General features: G+C 41.1%; 1 protein-coding gene across 4 annotated transcripts in view; it reads left to right on the forward strand.

Annotated features, from left to right (window-relative positions):
• The window catches only part of LOC142652263 (tight junction protein 2-like), a 52,426-nt gene that overhangs the window by 18,102 nt on the left and 14,559 nt on the right, over window positions 1-19,765 (forward strand). For all 4 annotated transcript variants that reach the window (XM_075827921.1, XM_075827929.1, XM_075827915.1 and 1 more), the window contains 5 exons: window positions 3,514-3,567; window positions 3,943-4,067; window positions 9,349-9,451; window positions 10,521-11,208; window positions 11,292-11,395. In XM_075827921.1, coding sequence (XP_075684036.1) covers window positions 3,514-3,567; window positions 3,943-4,067; window positions 9,349-9,451; window positions 10,521-11,208; window positions 11,292-11,395 — 1,074 coding nt within the window. The remainder of the gene's footprint in view (window positions 1-3,513; window positions 3,568-3,942; window positions 4,068-9,348; window positions 9,452-10,520; window positions 11,209-11,291; window positions 11,396-19,765) is intronic.

A 19,765-nucleotide genomic window follows, 5' to 3' on the forward strand; every position in this document is an offset into this window, starting at 1 on the left:
CAGTAAAGCCACCATAGCAAGGTGGATCAAGCAGGCCATACAATTAGCCTACATAAATCAGAAGCTCAAGCCCCCAGAGTTTTTCGGAGCTCACTCCACCAGGGCCGTGTCCACTTCATGGGCAGAGAGAGCAGACACATCCCTAGACCAAATATGTAAGGCAGCCACATGGAGTTCTCCTCACACCTTCTTTAAACACTACCGATTACAACTGCATACAGCCTCTGACTTGGCCTTTGGTAGAAAGGTGCTACAAGCTGTGGTCCCACCCTAAAAATATTGGTTTCTATTTTGCATCTCCAGGGGTGCTGTCATAGGTGAAAGGGTAAAAGATTGATTACTTACCGGTAAACGGTTTTTCAAGAACCTATGACAGCACCACGCTGTTACCCTCCCATGGTTCTAGCAAATGATCCTCATAATCCGTCTCAGACCGCCGTGACGACATCTGAGCATGATTCGTTTCTGCAGAGTCACTTTGCAGCGCATCCTTAACCTCTATATTAAGGCATAAATCCTTATAGTGCCACACACTGTGCCCCCCCCCCCAAACTAATCGCATCCGTGTCCCCTGAGTAAAATAGCATCACATGCTGTGCCCCCTGAATATAGTGTTGTCCCATTTTCCCACTGAATAGGTCATACACTGTGCCCTCTGATTATAATAGTGGCATACAATGTGCCCCTGAAAGTAATCGTGCCAGTGTCCCTAAATATAATACTGCCATACAGTGCGAACCTGAAAGCAATAGTGCCAATCAGTGTTCCTGAATATAATGCTGCCATGCTTCGCAACTCTGAATATAATGCTGCTATACTTTGTGTCCCTGAATATAATAGTACTATACATTTTCTCCCTGAATATAATAGTGCAATACATTGTTTGCTTCCCTTAATATATTAGTTCCACATACTGCGCTCATGATTATTATAATGCCTCAGTGGCATACACTGCACCCCTGAATATAATAACTGCTAAACCCTATGCTTCTGCATATTATTGTCATACACTGCGCCTATGAATAGAATAGTACCATACACTCTACACCCTGAATGTAAGAAAGCCATACCCTGTGCCCCTGAATATAAAAGTACCACACACTAGTGCCCCCATTATCCGTGCCAGATAGTGTCCTGTGTGACACTGATTATTTTGGGGGGTTTCTGTGTTACACAAGTTGCCCCAAAACATGATGGTGCCATACATAGTGGTCCCGGAAAAATGATAGTGCCACACAGTAAAAACAAATAAAATCAAGATTTTCTTATAACCACCCCTGAGCTCCCTGTTCTCTTAGTGCTGCCATCCTTGAGTAAAAAAACTTGCACAGGACTTCAATAAAAAATCCTAAATAGATTAGTACAGCAGCAGGCTAGGCGGCCACTGTGTGAGATCTAAAACAGTCGTCGGCGCCCAGCTCCCTTAGGGTAAGTTCACAGGTAGCGTAAATATTGCGGATTTTCCACAACAGATTTTGTTGCGGAAAATACGCAGCATAATACAGTAGCAGCGGAGTGAATGAGACTTGATAAGCCAAAAAAACTCAGCAATTGACCTGCAGTGCATTTTAATTTTTTTAATCCGCAGCATATCAATTGAATTTGCGTAATAGTTGTATATTCATGTTACTATACAATAACAGATATTTAAATTTTTTTTTTTTATTGAAGAACTCAAGGTAATTGGACAACTATCTCAAAAGCTATTTAATGGGTTATTTCCTCATTAATCCATCAATTAAGCAGGTAAAATGTCTGGAGTTGATTCCAGGTATGGCATTTGGAAGCTGTTGCTGTGAACCCACAACATGAGGTCAAAGGAGCTCTCAATGCAAGAGAAACAGACCATCGTTAGACTGAAAAAAATGAAGAAATCCATCAGGGAGAGCACAAACGTTAGGAGTGGCCAAATCAACAGTTTGGTACGTTCTTGGGGAAAAAAAAGAGCGCACTGGTGATCTTGTGAACGCCAAAAGGCCTGGACGTCCACAGAAGACACTGTTGGTGGACGATCGCAGGATCATTTTCATGGTGAAGAAAAACCCCTTCACAACATCTACCCAAGTGAAGAACATTCTCCTGGAAGTAGGTGTATCCGTATTTAAGTCTACCATAAAGAGAAGACTTCATGAGAGCAAATACTTATGTCTTCTACTGACATATTAACGTTACTGAAGTGTTTAGACCGTGACTAGACATTCCTTCCAGTCAGGACGGGTCATGTCTATTCACAATACCTGCACTTCGTTAACGTTTCTGTGGTACTTACAGCAGATCAAGCGTAATCTCATGAGATCTCGCTGTAAATGACAGGTTACAGTGAGATTACGCTTTGCTCTACTGTAAGTACCAAACAAACGTTAACGAAGTGCAGGGATTGTGAATAGACATCCCGTCCTGGCTGGAAGGAATGTCTAGTCACTGTCTAAACACTTCAGTAACGTTAATATGTCAGTATAAGGCCCCATGCACACGAACGTGTTTTTGCGGCCGCAATTCCCCCGAAAATCCACGGGAGAATTGCGGCCCCATTCTTTTCTATGGGGCCATGCACACGACCGTAGTTTTTACGGTCCGTGCATGGCCCGGGAACCCGCACCGCAGAAAGAACGGGCATGTCCTATTACGGACATCTTCTGCGGTCCGGGCTCATTGAAAACAATGACATACGAAATGCATGTCGTACGAATTGCGGGCGGCCCGCGGCTGACAGTCCGCAGCCGCTCGACCCGAAAATCACGGCCGTGCACACGGCTACGGTCGTGTGCATGAGGCCTAAGACCATACATAGTGAACAACGCAGTGTCCCTATGCGCTGACTGAATGGGGAGAAGTGCGTGACGCTGATTGGTCAGCGTCATACACTCCCCTGTACAACGCCCACTTGGTCTAAAGTAAAAACGCGCCTACTTGGGCATTAGGAAAGTAATTAGCATAAAGCTAAAATCGCTCCTAACGTGGTAAAAAAAGATAGTTTTTCTAAAGAAAAAACACTGCTGTCATCTACATTATAGCGCCGATCACATTATGTAGAAGATAGGGCACTTATAATGTGGTGACAGAGCCTCTTTAAGACAAAACTTAAGGCAGAAAGACCCACAAACAAGCAACAACTGAAGACAGCGGCAGTAAAGGCCTGACAAAGCATCACAAAGGAGGCGACCCAGTGTTTAATGTCCATGGGTTCCAGACTTCAGGCAGCCATTGCCTGCAAAGGATTCTCTGCAAAGTATTAAAAAAAAAACAACATTTTGTTTATGGTAATATTAATTTGACAATTAGTTTTGAGCCCCTGAAATGAGGAGGCTGTATGAAAAATGGTTGCAATTCGTAAATGTTTCACAGGATATGGAATTAAACCTGAAAGTCTACACTTCAATTGCATCTCCGTTGTTTAATTTCAAATCCAATGTGGTGGCATGCAGAGCCCAAATCATAAAGATTGTCTCACTGTCCAAATAATTCTGGACGTAACTGTATATATAGTTGACATTGAAATGTTTTGTGTTTTAGGGGTTTGGAATGGAAGACTCATTTTGGGAACAGTACACTGTGACATTACCAAAGGTGAGACTCCATATATTTTACTAGGTCTGACACAAATTTTGTCAAACAATGTTGTGTTTAAAGGGAAATATTCATCATGTATATCTAATCTATGGCCTATCCACAGGATAGGCCATAAATGTCTGATAGAAGTCCCACCTCCTGGGATCTAAACCTATGCCCAGAACGGGGTCCCCCTGACTTCCATCCCACCTGGTTAGGTGGCTGCTAAATCCAAGCGGACAATCATTGGAGAGGTAGCCCGGATGGCGGAAACGGCCATGCTCGCTGTGCTATGCGGTTTCTGTAACTCCCATAGAAGCGAATTAAGTGTTTTTTGTAAATATTTTGTACTGCCACTTATACTTCAGCTCTTTCCTATTTTATGTGAATTAGGATCCAAAGCAAGGATTTGGCATTGCTGTTTCAGGAGGAAGAGACAACCCACATTTTAACAATGGTGACAACTCCATCGTAATTTCGGATGTACTTCAAGGAGGACCTGCAGATGGTCGCTTGCTGTATGTGTATTTTCTTTCTTCTAGGACTATATGTATACACTTACAATTTTTTCAAATCAGTTTTTCGTATGCCTATTCTGTGCATACAGCCAACTTTATATATTTTCAGTTTTGTTTTTTTTTTTCCTTCGTGGTTATTATTGTTAATTAATCTAGTTTAACCCCTAGGCACACCAGGACGCATCTGTACGTCCCTGTGGCCAGTGTCTTAAGGCGCAGGGACGTACAGTTACTGCGTGGTTCCCGGTGCACACTGTCGGCGACAGTGTTAATCGGGAGGCCAGCTGTCGCCGACAGCTGACACTCCACTGTATGCCGATCAGCGGCTTATTTCTGCTGATTCCAGCAATTAACCCCTTGATTGCCGTGATCGATTGCAATCACCGTATTCAGGGGTTTCTAGCTCCTCGGCAGGCCTTACGATGAAATCGTGAGGTTTGCAGATGGCTAGCATGGCGATCGGAGGCCAAGTAATGGCCTCCGTGTCTGCCATGTACGGAAGCCTATGCGGATCAGCCTCCTGATAGACTTCCTGTCAGAGTGACCGGACGTCACTGCCGTTCGTAATGCACACTGTCGATGACCGTGTCTGTGACCGTGTCGGCGACAGTGTGCATCGAGAACCGGGAGGTCAGCTGACACTCCACTAGTTGCCAATCAGCGGCTCATCGCCGCTGATTTCGGCAATTAACCCATTACATGCGGGGCTCGATTGCGATCTCCGCATGTAGGGGATTTGTAGCACCTCAGCAGCCCCCATGCAATTGTGGGGGCTGCTGACGCTTGTGATGGCACCCGGGGGCCAGACAACGGCCCCCGGGTCTGGCATGTATTAAAGCCTATGAGGATCAGCCTCTGACAGTTGGAATACGTTACACTACCTAGGTAGTGTAATGTATTCTAGCAGCGATTAGAGCTGCAGGTAAAAAAAAGAGTAAAAAGTAAATAAATAAAAAAAAGTTCCTAAAAATGTTTTCCAAAAGTGTAAAAATAAAATATTTTTTTCCTATAATAAATCTCTTATTATAGGGAAAAAAATGAAACCGTTAAACAGTACACATATTTGGTATCACCGCGTTCGTAACGACCCAGTCTATAAAACTATAATGTTGTTTTTACCGCACGGTGAACGCTGCAAAAAAAAACAAACTAAAAACAATGCCAGAATCACTATTTTTTTTTTGGTCACCACCCCTCCCAAAAGATAGAATAAAAAGTGATCAAAAAGTCGCATGTACCCGAAAATAGTACCAATGAAAACTACAACCTGTCCCGCAAAAAACAAGCCCTTACACCGCTTTTTTGACTGAAAGATAAAAAAGTTACGGCTCTCAGAATATGGTGACACAGAAAATCAATTATTTTATAAAGAAGTGATTTTATTGTGCAAACGCTGCAAAACATAAAAAACTATATACATATGGTATCGCCGTAATCGTACCGACCCGCAGAACAAAGTAAAATTGTCATTTATAGCGCATTATGAACGCCGTATGAAATAAATGATTTAAAACGCCAAAATCACTGTTTTTGGCCACCAAAGCTCTAAATAAAATGTAATAAAAAGGGATCAAAAATTTGCATCTACCAAAAAATGGTACCAATAAAAACGACCGCTCGTCCTGCCAAAAATAAGCCCTCACACCGCTCAATTCATAGAAAAATAAAGTTATGGCGTTTGGAAGGCAGGGAGTGAAAAACTAAAATGGAAAAGCAAAAAAGGATCAGTCCTGCAAAGGTTAATTAATTTTTATTAAAAAAATAAATTATTACCACATGTGGGGTATTGTCGTACTCGGGAGAGATTGCGTTACAAATTTAGGGCGACTTTTTCTCCGTTATCCCTTGTGAAAATGAAAAAATTCAACGTTTTAGTGGACAATGTTTATATTCATTTTCACGGCCTAATTCTGCTAAATTCTGCAAAAGACCTGTGTGGTATAAATGCTCACTATACCCCTAGAAAAATTCCTTGAGGTGTCTAGTTTCCAAAATAGGGTCACTTTTTTGGGGTGTTTCCACTATTTTGTTCCCTCCAGGGGGTTGCAATCGCGACAAGGCACTAAAAACCAATCCAGCAAAATCTGTGCTCCAAAATCCAAATGGCGCTCCCTCCTGAGCGCTGCCGTGGGTCCAAACAGCAGTTTATTACCACATATGGGGTATTTCCGTAATCGGGAGAAGATGCTTTACAAATGTTGCAGTGAATTTTCTTCTTTATTCCTTGTAAATATTAAAAATGTCTATTTCAGAAAAAAAGTAGATTTTCATTTTCACAGACTAATTCCAATAAATATAGCAAAATACCTGTGGGGTCAAAGTGCTAACTATACCCCTAGATAAATTCCTTGAGGGGTCTAGTTTCCAAAATGGGGTCACTTTTGGGGAGTTTCCACTGTTTTGGCACCACAAGACCTCTTCAAACTCGACATGGGGCCTAAAATATAATCTAAAAATAAGCAGGCCCCAAAATCCACTAGGTGCTCCTTTTTGCTTCATTAACGCACACGGGCCACATGTGGGATATTCCTAAAAACTGCAGGACCTGGGCAATAAATATTGAGTTGTATTTCTCTGGTAAAACCTTCTGTGTTATACAATTTTCTTTATTACAAATTAATTTCGGCAAAAAAAAGAGACATTTGTAAATTTCCCCTCTACTTTGCTTTATTTCCTGTGAAACGCCTAAAGGGTTAAAATACTTTCTGAATGCTCTTTTGAATACTTTGAGGTGTGCAGTTTTTAAAATGGGGTGATTTATTGGGGTATTATAATATAGAAGGCCCTCAAAGCCACTTCTGAACTGGCCCCTGTAAAAATAGCCTTTTGAAATTTTCTTGAAAATGTGAGAAATTGTTGCTAAAGTTCTAAGCCTTGTAACGTCCTAGAAAAATAAAAGGATGTTAAAAAAACGATGCAAATATAAAGTAGACATATGGGAAATGGTAACTAGTGACTATTTTGTGTGGCATTACTATCGGTTTTACAAGCAGATACATTTAAATTTAGAAAAATGCACATTTTTGCAAATTTTCTCTAAATTTTGGTGTTTTTCCACAAATATTGAATTTATCGACCAAATTTTTCCACTATCATAAAGTACAATATGTCACGAGAAAACAGTCTCAAACGCTTGGATAGGTAAAAGCATTCCGGAGTTATTACCACATAAAGTGACACATGTCAGATATGAAAAAATCTGCTGTGCCACAAGGCCAAAACAGGCTGGGTCCTGAAGGGGTTAAGACTGTAGCTAGTGTTACCGGTTTATAACTGAGCTTCCTGTTTTACAACTTTCAGAAGAGATCCTTTCAAAAAGCCTTTAGGCACAATGTAAAACAGGGCAAGTCCAAAGTGCAACTACTTTCTTAGGAAAGTCCTTGAGTTTTTCTTAGAGTTCTTCCCATCTCCCTTAGTTTATTTATTTTTTTCTTCAGAACATTTTGCTATAGAAAAAAAATATTTTGCGCATCTCCATGTTTCTCCTACCATGATTTTCTCATCATCCATGCACTTTTCCCTTCTTATTCCTCTTCAACATTAGAAATGTGGGTGTGATTCTTCTTCATAAGCATCACCAGCAAACGGCGCTGCGAAAACCTCACAGCACCACTTTCCTCGACATGCACGTTCCCAATGCTACTATCTAAAATACCGAAAGCAGCATCGGGCATACAAATACAAACAAACAAAAACATACATTCTCTATGCTGCAGTGAGAAAGTCAGAGACGCTATGCTTGCTTCAAAGTCCACAATAGAGAAAACATTATATCTGAGCAAGCACAGTGTCTCTTACCTAATAAGTTTTCTGCAGCCATGTGATAAGTGGAAAGCGATTGAATGACTCCAGGGAAGCGCGCATGCCCTGGAGCCGTCCCATCGATTTACTTGGAAAGAGAAAGAGGTGGCCGGGCTAGGAGCTAGTGTGCAAGCGCAATCTATGCGCGCACTCGAGACCTGGCCAGAATCAAGAAATTGACACACAGGAAACTGCGCAAGCGCAGCCACCGCTGCTGGATCCCGGCAGTGGCCCTATCCATAGGTGTTGGCAATCAAGCAAATAAGGGAACATGTGTTGTACAGCATGAAATATTTGGCAAACGCTGCATTTTTATAGAAGGTATTTACAAAGATGCTTATATTTACATTAAGCATGACGTGGACATTGGGTCAACCAATATAGGTGAACACCCAGCTTTTCCAGTCAACTGAATGGTAAACCTGCCTGGTTTTGCAGCACTGTAGTGGTCTATGTTCAAGGTAGGACTTTGACTGTCCATTCCAAACTCGTTTTAATTTTGTTTCTCCTCAGCCACTTAGGCCTTATTTACACGAACGTGTGCGTTTTGTGCGCGCAAAAAACGCAGTTTTTTTTTTTTTTTGGGGCGCATTGCAGTTCCGTGTGTCATCGGTGTCTGGTGCGTGGCTGCGTGATTTTCGCGCATATGCCATCCTTATGACACGCGGTTTTGATGTTTAGAAAATGAAATTAAGGTGGTTCTATTTTTCCCTTCATTTCTTGAACTGTTGCACGAATCACACGCAGCACACGGAAGTGCGTCCGTGTGTTGGGCGTGATTTTCACGCACCCATTGACTTCAATGGGTGCGTGATGCGCAAAAAACGCTAAAGTATAGGACATGCAGTGAGTTTGACGCAACGGACACATGCTGCGTGAAAAACACGGAATGTCTGAATGGCCCCATTGTCTTGCATATCTCCGTGCGCGCATATCACGGACGTGAAACCCGTTCGTGTAAATAAGGTCTAAGTTGTAGACCTCCTTTTGTGTGTTAGGTCATTACCGTGATTATATTTCCTTACGGTCCTTTTACACGGGCCAATGACTGGGCAAACGAGCGCTCATTCATCGGCTGATCTGCATAAAAGAGCAGAACTAAAGATCATCGTTGCCGGCAGCACATGTCCCCGTGAAATCGGGGAGATGCGCTGCCGGCTTATGAAAATGTATAGGGACGAGCTATCGTAGGAATGAGCTCTCGTCCCTGTACATAGGCAATCATTGCTCAGTGTGAAAGGAGCAAACGAGCACCGATCAACGAGCTGTCAGACTGTATAATGGGACTCTTAGTTTACCTTTTTGTTTTAAAAGTTACATTTTGTAAGGGGAAAAATATTATAATACGCATTTGGTTTAGAACAGCAAATACTTGGATCAATGCTACTGCATGTTAAGCAACTGAAAGCTGTGTGATGTAGACATAAAAATATTAATTACTAAAGCATAAATGGAGTAACGTTTGTTCTTGTTTTTTAAGAGAGAATGATCGAGTGGTCATGGTTAATGGAACCCTCCTGGAAAATGTGCCACATTCATTTGCAGTTCAGCAGCTAAGAAATTGTGGGAAAACTGCAGTTCTGGTAAACGGAGCAATCATTTTTAATTTTCAGTTGACTCGTGTGTGTGTGTGTGTGTGTGTGTGTGTGTGTGTGTGTGTGTGTGTGTGTGTGTGTGTGTGTGTGTGTGTGTGTGTGTGTGTGTGTGTGTGTGTGTGTGTGTGTGTGTGTGTGTGTGTGTGTGTGTGTGTGTGTGTGTGTGTGTGTGTGTCTTGTTTTTCACGCCTGAGTAGAAAGGTGCTCTCTTCATAAGACCACCCCCTTTAAATTAGACAGAGCGGAGAGGTACTAACAAAGAGGAGCTTTGGCTGGCCCAGTCCATCAATGTAATACATGTATGGCTCTCTGTAGCTTCCCCCAGTACAGCTGTACTCTGAAGCTGGTCCCACGTCAACCATCGGGAACGCTTCAATCTAAAAAGGGCTTGTCCTGATAAAGATACTAAATTTACAAGCCAATTTTTTTTCAGATGTAGCAAGAGAAGCCCTTAAAAGATAGTAAAAAAAAGTATAAGGCTGAATTTACACACCGCTTTTTCTCTAGTTTTTGGGGGCTTTTTTTTCTGTGCTTTCTCTGCTGGGGCTAGAGGTTACTTTAAAGTCTGAAGAATGACAACTATTTCTCACTTTATAGCCAATTTTAACCTTGATCAATTATATATTTTTTTTTCCAGGCTTGCGATTTCGGTTTATTGCTCTGAATGTTAATGCACGGCATAAAAACTTAAATACAAGTTTTTACTTTGAAATTTGTGGTTTTTTTTTTGTTTTTTTTTTGCTTTGGTCATTGTTAAAGTAGTTTTAACTTATCCCTGGAATGAGGCAACCCTGACACAGAACTTTATGCACAAACAAGAAGCAGACAGCTGTTCCACGTGCGGGATACAATGGGATATTTTTGGATATGTATATATCCCTACTAAATGATAAGGAAACCTTACAATATAAACATGAATGGCTTGTTTCTGGTAACGATAGTGGAAAAATGCCCCAAATCCCAAAAATATATTTTTTATTTAAAATATATATATATCTGTCCTAGCTTTTTTTTTTTTTCTAAATAAAAATGTAAAGCTACTTCTTCAATGTTACAGGTAGTGAGAAGACCACGAAGGGTACAAATAGGTGCTCCAAGCAAATCCGAACCTGCTCTGGATGTAATGGATGATTATGCAGAGTTTGAGAGCAGAACTGCTTACAGTGCATATAGTGATAGGAGTGGATATGCAGGATCTCGAAGCAGAGACCCCAGTCCAGATAGAGGCTTTCGAAGGGACCAAGAAAGGGGACCATATCATGAACGTGATCAAAAAGGTTATGGAACCAGAGCCAGAAGTGTTGACCAAGATCTTAATGTGAGTTATGGACTCCGGCAAGATCATAGTCGTGGCAGAAGTATAGACCGTGGCCTGGATGATGACCAGATGTATAAAAGAGACCGTAGTCGTGGTAGAAGCATAGACCGTGGTCTGGATGAGGAACGTGGATACAGAAGGGAGCCAAGTCGTGGCAGAAGCCTGGATCGAGACTTGGATGACCCTCGAAGTTATGAAAGAGATGGCAGTCGAGGAAGGACATTGGATAGAGATGACACCTATGATAAAAACGCCCAATCTAGTCCAGGTCGTCAGCATGGAAGATCTTCAGCAGAGCGTAGAAATGACAAAAATATTCCAAAAAGCCGAAGTCGAGATAGACTTCAATCCCGCAGTCCATCGCCTCAAGGGTATGGAGATTCAGACACTACTAGTGTCCTGTTAACTAAGAAAAAATCTAATGAGGGTGAGTATTTCTTTTGTACTTTTATTTGAAAAAAAAATGCATTCAATTCTTGATCACTTTAATTTTTTTCTCTGTCTTTATAGAATATGGTCTTCGTCTTGGCAGCCAGATCTACATTAAAGGTCTGTCAAATACTGGTTTAGCTGCAAAAGATGGGAATTTGCACGAAGGAGATATAGTTCTCAAGGTAACTAATATAAATAAATGTGTGTGTGTGTGTGTGTGTATGTATGTATATATATATATATATATATATATATAATGTATGTGTATTCCATTTTCTGATGTGAGGCATGTGGTGAATTTTGAACCTCCAAGTGCCTCACATTAAAAGTTTCTCCGTCGTAATGGACAACTGGTACATGGGATTAATTACTATTAATGTAGGCACATGGAGGTTTATAATTCATAACACCACGTGCCACACATTAATAAGTGAACGAAAGCAGTTTTTAATTTTATTTTTTACAGCAAACACATACTAGTTGACTAGATGCATCGAAGTGTCTTGTAGCCTGTCGGCAACCACGATGGCTGCCACAGGCGCGGGTGTCAGCTGTTTGTCACAGCTGACATTGTGCTCTAACGGCCAGGACCGGAGCTAGGCTCAGATCCGTCCGATTAACCCCTTAGATCGCACCCTATGGTTGCTAATGACAACCATCGGCACCCGCGGGTGTTCCGATGGTTGTTATGGCAACCGTAGCCTAACAATCGCTTCCTAGTACGGAAGCCTATCAGGCCCCGCTGGGAGGCGAAGCCTAATAGGCTTGCTGTCAGTGAATAGCTGACAGCTCTAATACACTGCACTATGTAGGTACTGCAGTGTTTTAGAATAGCGATCAGGGCTTCATGTCTTCAAGTTCCCTAGTGGGACACAAAAAAAATTAAAACAAGTTAATAAAAATGTTGTAAAAAAGTAAAAAAAAAAAGTTTCATTTTAAACACGAACAGTCTTTTTTCCTATAAGTCATTTATTATAGCAAAAAACATAAAAAAAAAGTACACATGTGGTGTCCCCGCGTCCGTAACGACCCAAACGATAAAAATATCACGCTATTTTACCCGTATGGTGAACACCGTAAAAAAAATTCATTAAAAACTATTCCAGAATCGCTGTTTTAGTCACAACCGCTCGCAAAACAGAATAAAAAAAGGGATCTAAAAGTTGCATGTACCCCAAAATTATACCATTCAAAACTGCAGCCCGTCCCGCAAAAGAACAAGCCCGTCCACAGCTTTTTTGACGGAAAAATAAAAAAGTTATGGCTCTCAGAATATGGGGACACAAAAAATTTATTTGAAACAAGTGATTTTATCGTGTAGACGCTGCAAAGCATAAGAAACTATATACATATGCTATTGCTGTAATCGTACCGACCCGCAGAATAAAGTAAAATTGTCATTCATAGCGCATGGCGAACGCCGTAAAAAATAAATAAAAAATAAAACAGATCAGAATTGCAGGTTTTTGGTCACCTTGCTCGCCAAAAAAATGAAATTCAAAGTGATCAAAAAATCGCATTTACCCCAAAATGATACCAATGAAAACTACAGATTGTCCCACAACAAATAAGCCCTCACCCAGCTCCGGTGGAGAAAAAATAAAGAAGTTCTGGCTCTCAGAATATGGCGATGCAAAATGTGCAGTGTCCAAAAGCGGATAAGATCTGGCACCATTTATCAGTGCGACACTGGCCACACATCTGTGGATAATTATTTATTTACCCAATTATTATACCCTCTTATTATGCCCTGATATACTCCGCACAGCTTACATATGCCACCACATAATAAACTTAAATACCAGCAAAACCCCCAAAAAAACTACCACTAAGCAAAATCTGCGCTCCAAAAGCCAAATGGCGCTCCCTCCCTTCTGAGCCCTGCAGCGTGCCCAAGCAGCAGTTTACGACAACATATATGGCATCGCCATACCCGGGAGAACCCGCTTAATAGTTTGAGGTATTTGTCTTCAGTGGCACAAACTGGGCACAAAATATTGTGCACTAAAATGGCATATACCTGTGGAAATTTGCAATTTTCACTTTGCACCATCCACTGAGCGTTCATTTCTAATAGAAAAAAAAAACCTGTGGTCAAAATGCTCACTACACCCCTTAATAAAATGCCTTCAGGGGTGCAGTTTCCAAAATGGGTGTCACTACTTGGGGGTTTGTTTTACTATTTGACCCCAGAGCCCTGCCATTGTGGGCTAATGCTGCGAAAATCACCAAAATAGGTCTCACATGCGCCTTTCACTCCTAAGCCCTGTCATATGTCCAGGCAAATGATAAATGCCTTGAGGGGTGTAGTTTACAAAATGGGGTCACTTCTCATGGTTTTACACTCTACTCTGGTACCTAAGGGAGCTCTGCAAATGCGACATGGCGCCCATACACCAGTCCAGCAAAATCTGTGCTCTAAAAGCCACATGTCACTCCTTCCATTTTGAGCTCTGCCATGTGTCCAAACAGCAGTTTTGGGCCACACATTGGGTATTGCCATACTCGGGAGAAATTGGGTAACAAATTATGTGTTGTTTTTTTCTCCTATTACCCCTTGTGGAAAAAAAAATTGGGTGCAAAACTACATATTTTTGGGGAAAAAAAATAATTTTTCATTGCCTCATTCTAATACAATCTATGAAACACTTGTGGGATCAAAATGCTCAGTACACCCCTAGATGATTACCCTGAGGGGTAAAGTTTCCAAAATGGAGTCACTTCTCAGGGGTTTCTACTGTACGGGTACCTCAGGGGCTCTGCAAATGCGACATGGCGCCCAAAAAACAATCAACCAAAATCTACATGCCAAGTAGCACTCCTGCCATTCTGAGCCCTGCGGTGTATACAAGCAGCAGTTTATGACCACATATGGGGTATTGCCGTACTCGGGAGAAATTGCTTTACAATTGTTGGGGCGCTTTTTCTCCTTTATTCCTTGTGAAAATGAAAAAAATTCAACATTTTAGTGGAAAGAATGTAGATTTTCAATGCATAATTCAGCAAAAAAAACTGTGGTCAAAATGCTCACTATACCGCTAGATAAATTCCACGAGGGGTATAGTTTCCCAAATGGGGTCACTTTTGCCGGGTTTGCACTATTTTGGCCCCTCAGTGACTTTGCAAATGTGACATGGGGCCGCAAACCATTCCAGCAAAACTTGAGCTCCAAAAGTCAAATGGCGCTCCGTCCTTTCTAACTTCCGCCATGTGTCCAAACAGCCGTTTATTACCACATATGGGGTATTGCTGTGCTCAGAAGAGTTTGCTTTACAAATATTGGGGTGTTTTTTTCTCCTTTATCTATTGTAAAAATGAAAAAATCTGAGCTAAAACTACATTTTATTAGAAAAAATTTAGATTTTCAAATTCACGGCATAATTCACATAAATTCAGCAAAAAACGTGTAGGGTAAAAATGCTAACTATACCCCTAAAAAAAATTCCTTGAGTGGTGTAGTTTCCAAAATGGGGTCACTTTTGGGGAGTTTCCACTGTTATGGTCCCTCCAGGGCTTTGCAAACACGACATGGCACCGAAAACCATTCTAGCAAAATCTGCGCTCCAAAATCCAAATGGCCCTCGTTCCCTTCTGAGCCCTGCCGTGGGTCCAAACAGCACTTTATTACCACATATGGGGTATTGCCGTAATCGGGAGACATTGCTTTACAAATGTCGGGGTGCTTTTTCTCCTTTATTCCTTGTAAAAACTAAAACCTTGTATGTTTTTTCAGAAAAAAAGTAGATTTTCATTTTCACAGACCAGTTCCAATAAATTTAGCAAAAAACCTGTGGGCTAAAAATGCTAACTATACCTCTTGAAAAATTCCTTGAGGGGTGTAGTTTCCAAAATGGGGTCACTTTTGCAGGGTTTCCACTGTTTTGGCACCACAAGACCTCTTCAAACCTGACATGGTGCCTAAAATATATTCTAATAAAATAGAGGCCCCAAAATCCACCAGGTGCTCCGTTGCTTCTGAGGCCGGTTTTTCAGTCCATTACCACACACGGGCCACATGTGGGATATTTCTAAAGACTGCAGATTCTGGGCAATAAGTATTGAGTTGCGTTTCTCTCGTAAAACCTTCTGTGTTACAGAAAAACTGTATTACAAATGAATTTCGTAAAAAAAAAAAAATTACATTTGTAAATTTCACTTCTACTTTGCTTTATTTCCTGTGAAATGCCTAAAGGGTTAAAATAATTTCTGAATGCTGTTTTGAATACTTTGAGGTGTGCAGTTTTTAAAATGGGGTGATTTATGGGGACTTTCTAATATATAAGGCCCTCAAAGCCACTTCAGAACTGAACTGGTCCCTGAAATTTTCTTGAAAATGCAAGAAATTGCAGCTAAAGTTCTAAGCCTTGTGACGTCCTAGAAAAATAAAAGGACGTGCAAATATAAAGTAGACGTATAGGAAATGTTAACTAGTAAATATTTTGTGTGGTATTACGATCTGTTTTACAAGTAGATACATTACAATTTAGAAAAATGCAGATTTTTGCAAATTTTTTCTAAATTTTGGTGTTTTTTTTACAAATATTGAATTTAACGACCACATTTTTTTAGTATCATAAAGTACAACATGTCACGAGAAAACAATCTCAGAATCTCTTGGATAGGCAAAAGCATTCTGGAGTTATTACCACATAAAGTAACACATGTCAGATTTGCAAAAATCGGCTGTGTCCACAAGGCCAAAACAGGCTTAGACACTAAGGGGTTAACATTACCTTTTTTTATTTACTTTTATTTTTAAACTTTAATTCACTGTGGATATAAAAAGTCTGAAATTATTTGTCTTGTACTGATTTTGTAGACCTTTTTCCACCTTTAATGTGACCCATAATCTGTAAATTCCATTGAAAAACCAAACAAATCTTCTAGGGTGGAAAAATAAAAATGTGGTTGCATAAATATGCACCCCCTTAAACTAATACTCTTTTGAATTACCCTTTTACTTTATAACAGCATTCAGTCTTTTTGGGTAGAAGTCTATCAGCATGCCACATCTTGACTTGGCAATTGTTGTCCGCTCTTCCTTGCAAAAGCGCTTTAAATCTGTCAGATTGCGAGGGCATCTCCTGTTCACAGCCCTCTTCAGGTCACCCCACAGATTTTAAATGGGATTCAGGTCTGGGCTCTGGCTGGGCCCTTTTTCAAACTTTGATCTTCTGGTGAAGCCATTCTTTTGTTGATTTGGAGGTATGCTTTGCGTCGTTATGCTGAAAGGTGAAATTCATCTTCAGCTTTTTAGCCAAGGCCTGCAGGTTTTGTGCCAATATTAACTAATATTTTGAACTGTTCAAAATTCCCTTTACATCGACTAAAGCCCCAGTCACAGCTGCAGAAAAACAGCCCCAAAGCATAATGCTGCCTCCACCATGCTTCACTGTGGGTATGGTGTTCTTTTAGTGATGTGCAGTGTTGGCTTTGCGCCAAACATACCTTTTGGAATTATGGCCAAAAAGTTCAACCTTGGTCTCATCAGACCATAACACGTTTTCCCACATTCTTTTGGCAGACTTGATGTAGGTCTTTGCAAAACATAACCATGCTTGGATGTTTTTCTTTGTTAGAAAAGGCTTCCGTCTTGCCCCCCTACCCTACAGCCCAGACATATGAAAAAAAACGGGAGATTGTTGTCACATGCATTACACAACCAGTACCTGCCAGAAAGTCCTGCAGCTCCTTTTAATGTTGCTGTAGGCCTCTTGGTAGCCTCCCGGACCAATTTTTGTCTTGTCTTTTCATCAAGTTTTGAGGGACGTCCAGTTCTTGGTAATGTCACTGTTGTGCCAAATGTAATCCACTTCTTGATGACGGTCTTCACTGTGTTCCATGGTATATCTAATGCCTTGGAAATTCTTTGGAACCCTTCTCCTGACTGATGCCTTTCAACAATCAGATCCCTTTGATGTGTTTTAAGCTCTTTACGGACCATGGCTTTTGCTGTTACATGCAACAATGAAAATGTCAGGAAAATCCTAATGGAACAGCTGAACTTTATATGGGGTTACTCAGAATCACTTTAAATAATGGCAGCTGTGTGCTGACTACTATATTTTTTTAAACTCGTTTTATTGAAAACATATAGTACAAATGCATTTACATCATACACTGTATACAAAAAGGAAAGCAGAGCTGTGCACATTTCAAAGCATTTCGATTTGACACATTTAAGAGTACATACATGTGAGCAAACAGATATTATATAACTCCTAGATCACATACTAAGCAAAGCACTGTAACAGGAGCTATGTTGATTCATTACCCTTTAATTTAACTAAGTGTCAGCGATCTTCAGATGTCATGATATCTGTGTGGGGTATATTGAGTTGCCGCTGATTCACACCATGCTTCCCATATTTTATAGAATTTGACAAGGCATCCCCTCTGTTTATACATTATTCGTTCATAGGGGATGATCGAATTTACAAGTGATTTCCATTTATTCACCTTGGGAGGACGTGGGTCCATCCATCTAAGAGCAATAGCTTTCCTTGCCATAAACATTATTTCCCGAAGGAATATTTTCATGTAATATGGCCAGCATTCGTCTTGGAGAATTCCGAACAAGCAAATCTGCGGAGTTGCCTGGACTGGGATATGCAGAATTCCAGTAGCCTCCCCAACTACCTCCTCCCAGAAAGAGGAAATAAATGGACATGCCCAGATCATGTGCCAGAAGTCGGCCCTAGGAAACCGACACCTGTGGCACTCCGTACTCGGATATCTACCCATTTTTTGTAACCTAACAGTGAGGTAGCTTTGATGTATCATGGATAGTTGTATCATTCTGTTTTTGGCCGCAGGGGACACATAGAGTGGGGAAGAAAGAATCTCATCCCAGTCCTCCTCAGTGAGGTCGGGTATCTGTGCTCTCTATTTGTCCTTTACCGGTAGTGGTATGCTAACTTTGGCCGATATGAGGGACGTGTATATGGCAGATATTAAACCTCTGGGTCCTTGAGATCTAAATACTCCTATCAATGGAAATTGTGAGAATGCCGTATCTGGGGCCGGGAGTACTGACTACTATTTAACATGAGTTTAAATGTGATTGGCTAATTCTGAACACAACCACATCCCCAATTATAAGAGGGTGTTCACACTTACGCAACCACATTATTGTAGTTTTTAATTTTATTTTTCCCCAATGAATGATTTCAGTTTGTTTTTCAATGGAATTGTACTGATTATGGGTCACATTAAAGGTGGACAAAGCGCTGAAATTATTCATCTTGTACTGATTTTATAACATGACAAAAGTTGGCATTTTAACAGGGGTGTGTAGACTTTTTATATCCACTGTATATGCCAGTACATTAGCCTGCGTACTGATAGTACACAGGCAGTTGTTAGGACATACCGAAGTATGCCCTACCAGCAAATATGATTAGACAGCCCTGGGGTCCTTCATTGGACCCTGGGCTGTCTGCCCATATACGGTATGCGTCACATGGATTCCCTGTGACGCTATCCAAGGGGCACCCCCCCTTCTCATTTTCCTCTCCAATGCTGCAGTCCGCTTTGATCTCAGCATTCGAGATTTCTCTGATCTCTGCCGTTAGAGCGGGGCTGCGGCTGTGTAATACAGTCATTGCCCCGCTCATGACAAATGTCAGCAAGAGGTGATGCGGCCGATGATGCACTAATAAGCAGTGGCGCCGAATACTGAGTGGCACTGAAGCAGAACATGGGGTTATCTTGCAGTGCGCCGTCCATGCTCTCAGTGCCGGCGCTCATTCGAACAGCGCCGGCCAAATCACATCGTGCTGTCCGCGCGCGTACAGATTTCAGGAGCTGAGCAATGGCTGTGTTACACACCCGCAGTCCCGTTCTGGCTACGTTCATGTATTAAAATACTAAGCTGTACTGACGCACAGCTTCATATCAACATGCATGAATTAACTGTATTTAACAGTTTGAGGATGCACGGCATCGAAATAGTAGCGAATTTTTTATTTTTTTATTTTTGTTCTTTAAAAGCCTGGAACTTTAACATTAATGCAATTAGTGACTAACCAAACCTTATGGGATATGTAGAAAAATTCCACAACCTGTGTCTTAGTGTTGCCCACACCCCTCTGTTAATTTTCCTTCATCTGCCATGCTATGTTTTTAGCAGTAGTCCTTTGGAAAGCCCTCTATCGTTAATCATTTACCAAGTCTGCTCAGAGGCTGCAAATTACAGAGAACAAAACTGATATATGTTCAATCATGTGAACACTGTCAGGTCAATTTGTGCACAGCTCTGTATGTCAAACTGTTGTGTTGTGTGTTTTTGTTTTTTTTGTTTGTTTTAATCAGTCGGTATTGTATAGTGTATTGGGGGTGCAATTTTATAGTACATAGTTAAATTGTATGGATTGTATTGCCAAAGTCTGCTGTTCGTTAGGATTCAGACAGAGTATTTCCCAATGTATTCCTCTTACCAGAGATCATGCTACATATTTTCCAGCAGTATAAAAATACTACTCCTAGCGGTTTTAAGGCGTAGTTTTAGCCAAGGAGGAGGTAATATAATTTGTGGTAGCACAATTAAGTAG

Source organism: Rhinoderma darwinii, chromosome 1 (assembly GCF_050947455.1).
Source record: "Rhinoderma darwinii isolate aRhiDar2 chromosome 1, aRhiDar2.hap1, whole genome shotgun sequence".
Classification (NCBI taxonomy): domain Eukaryota; kingdom Metazoa; phylum Chordata; class Amphibia; order Anura; family Rhinodermatidae; genus Rhinoderma; species Rhinoderma darwinii.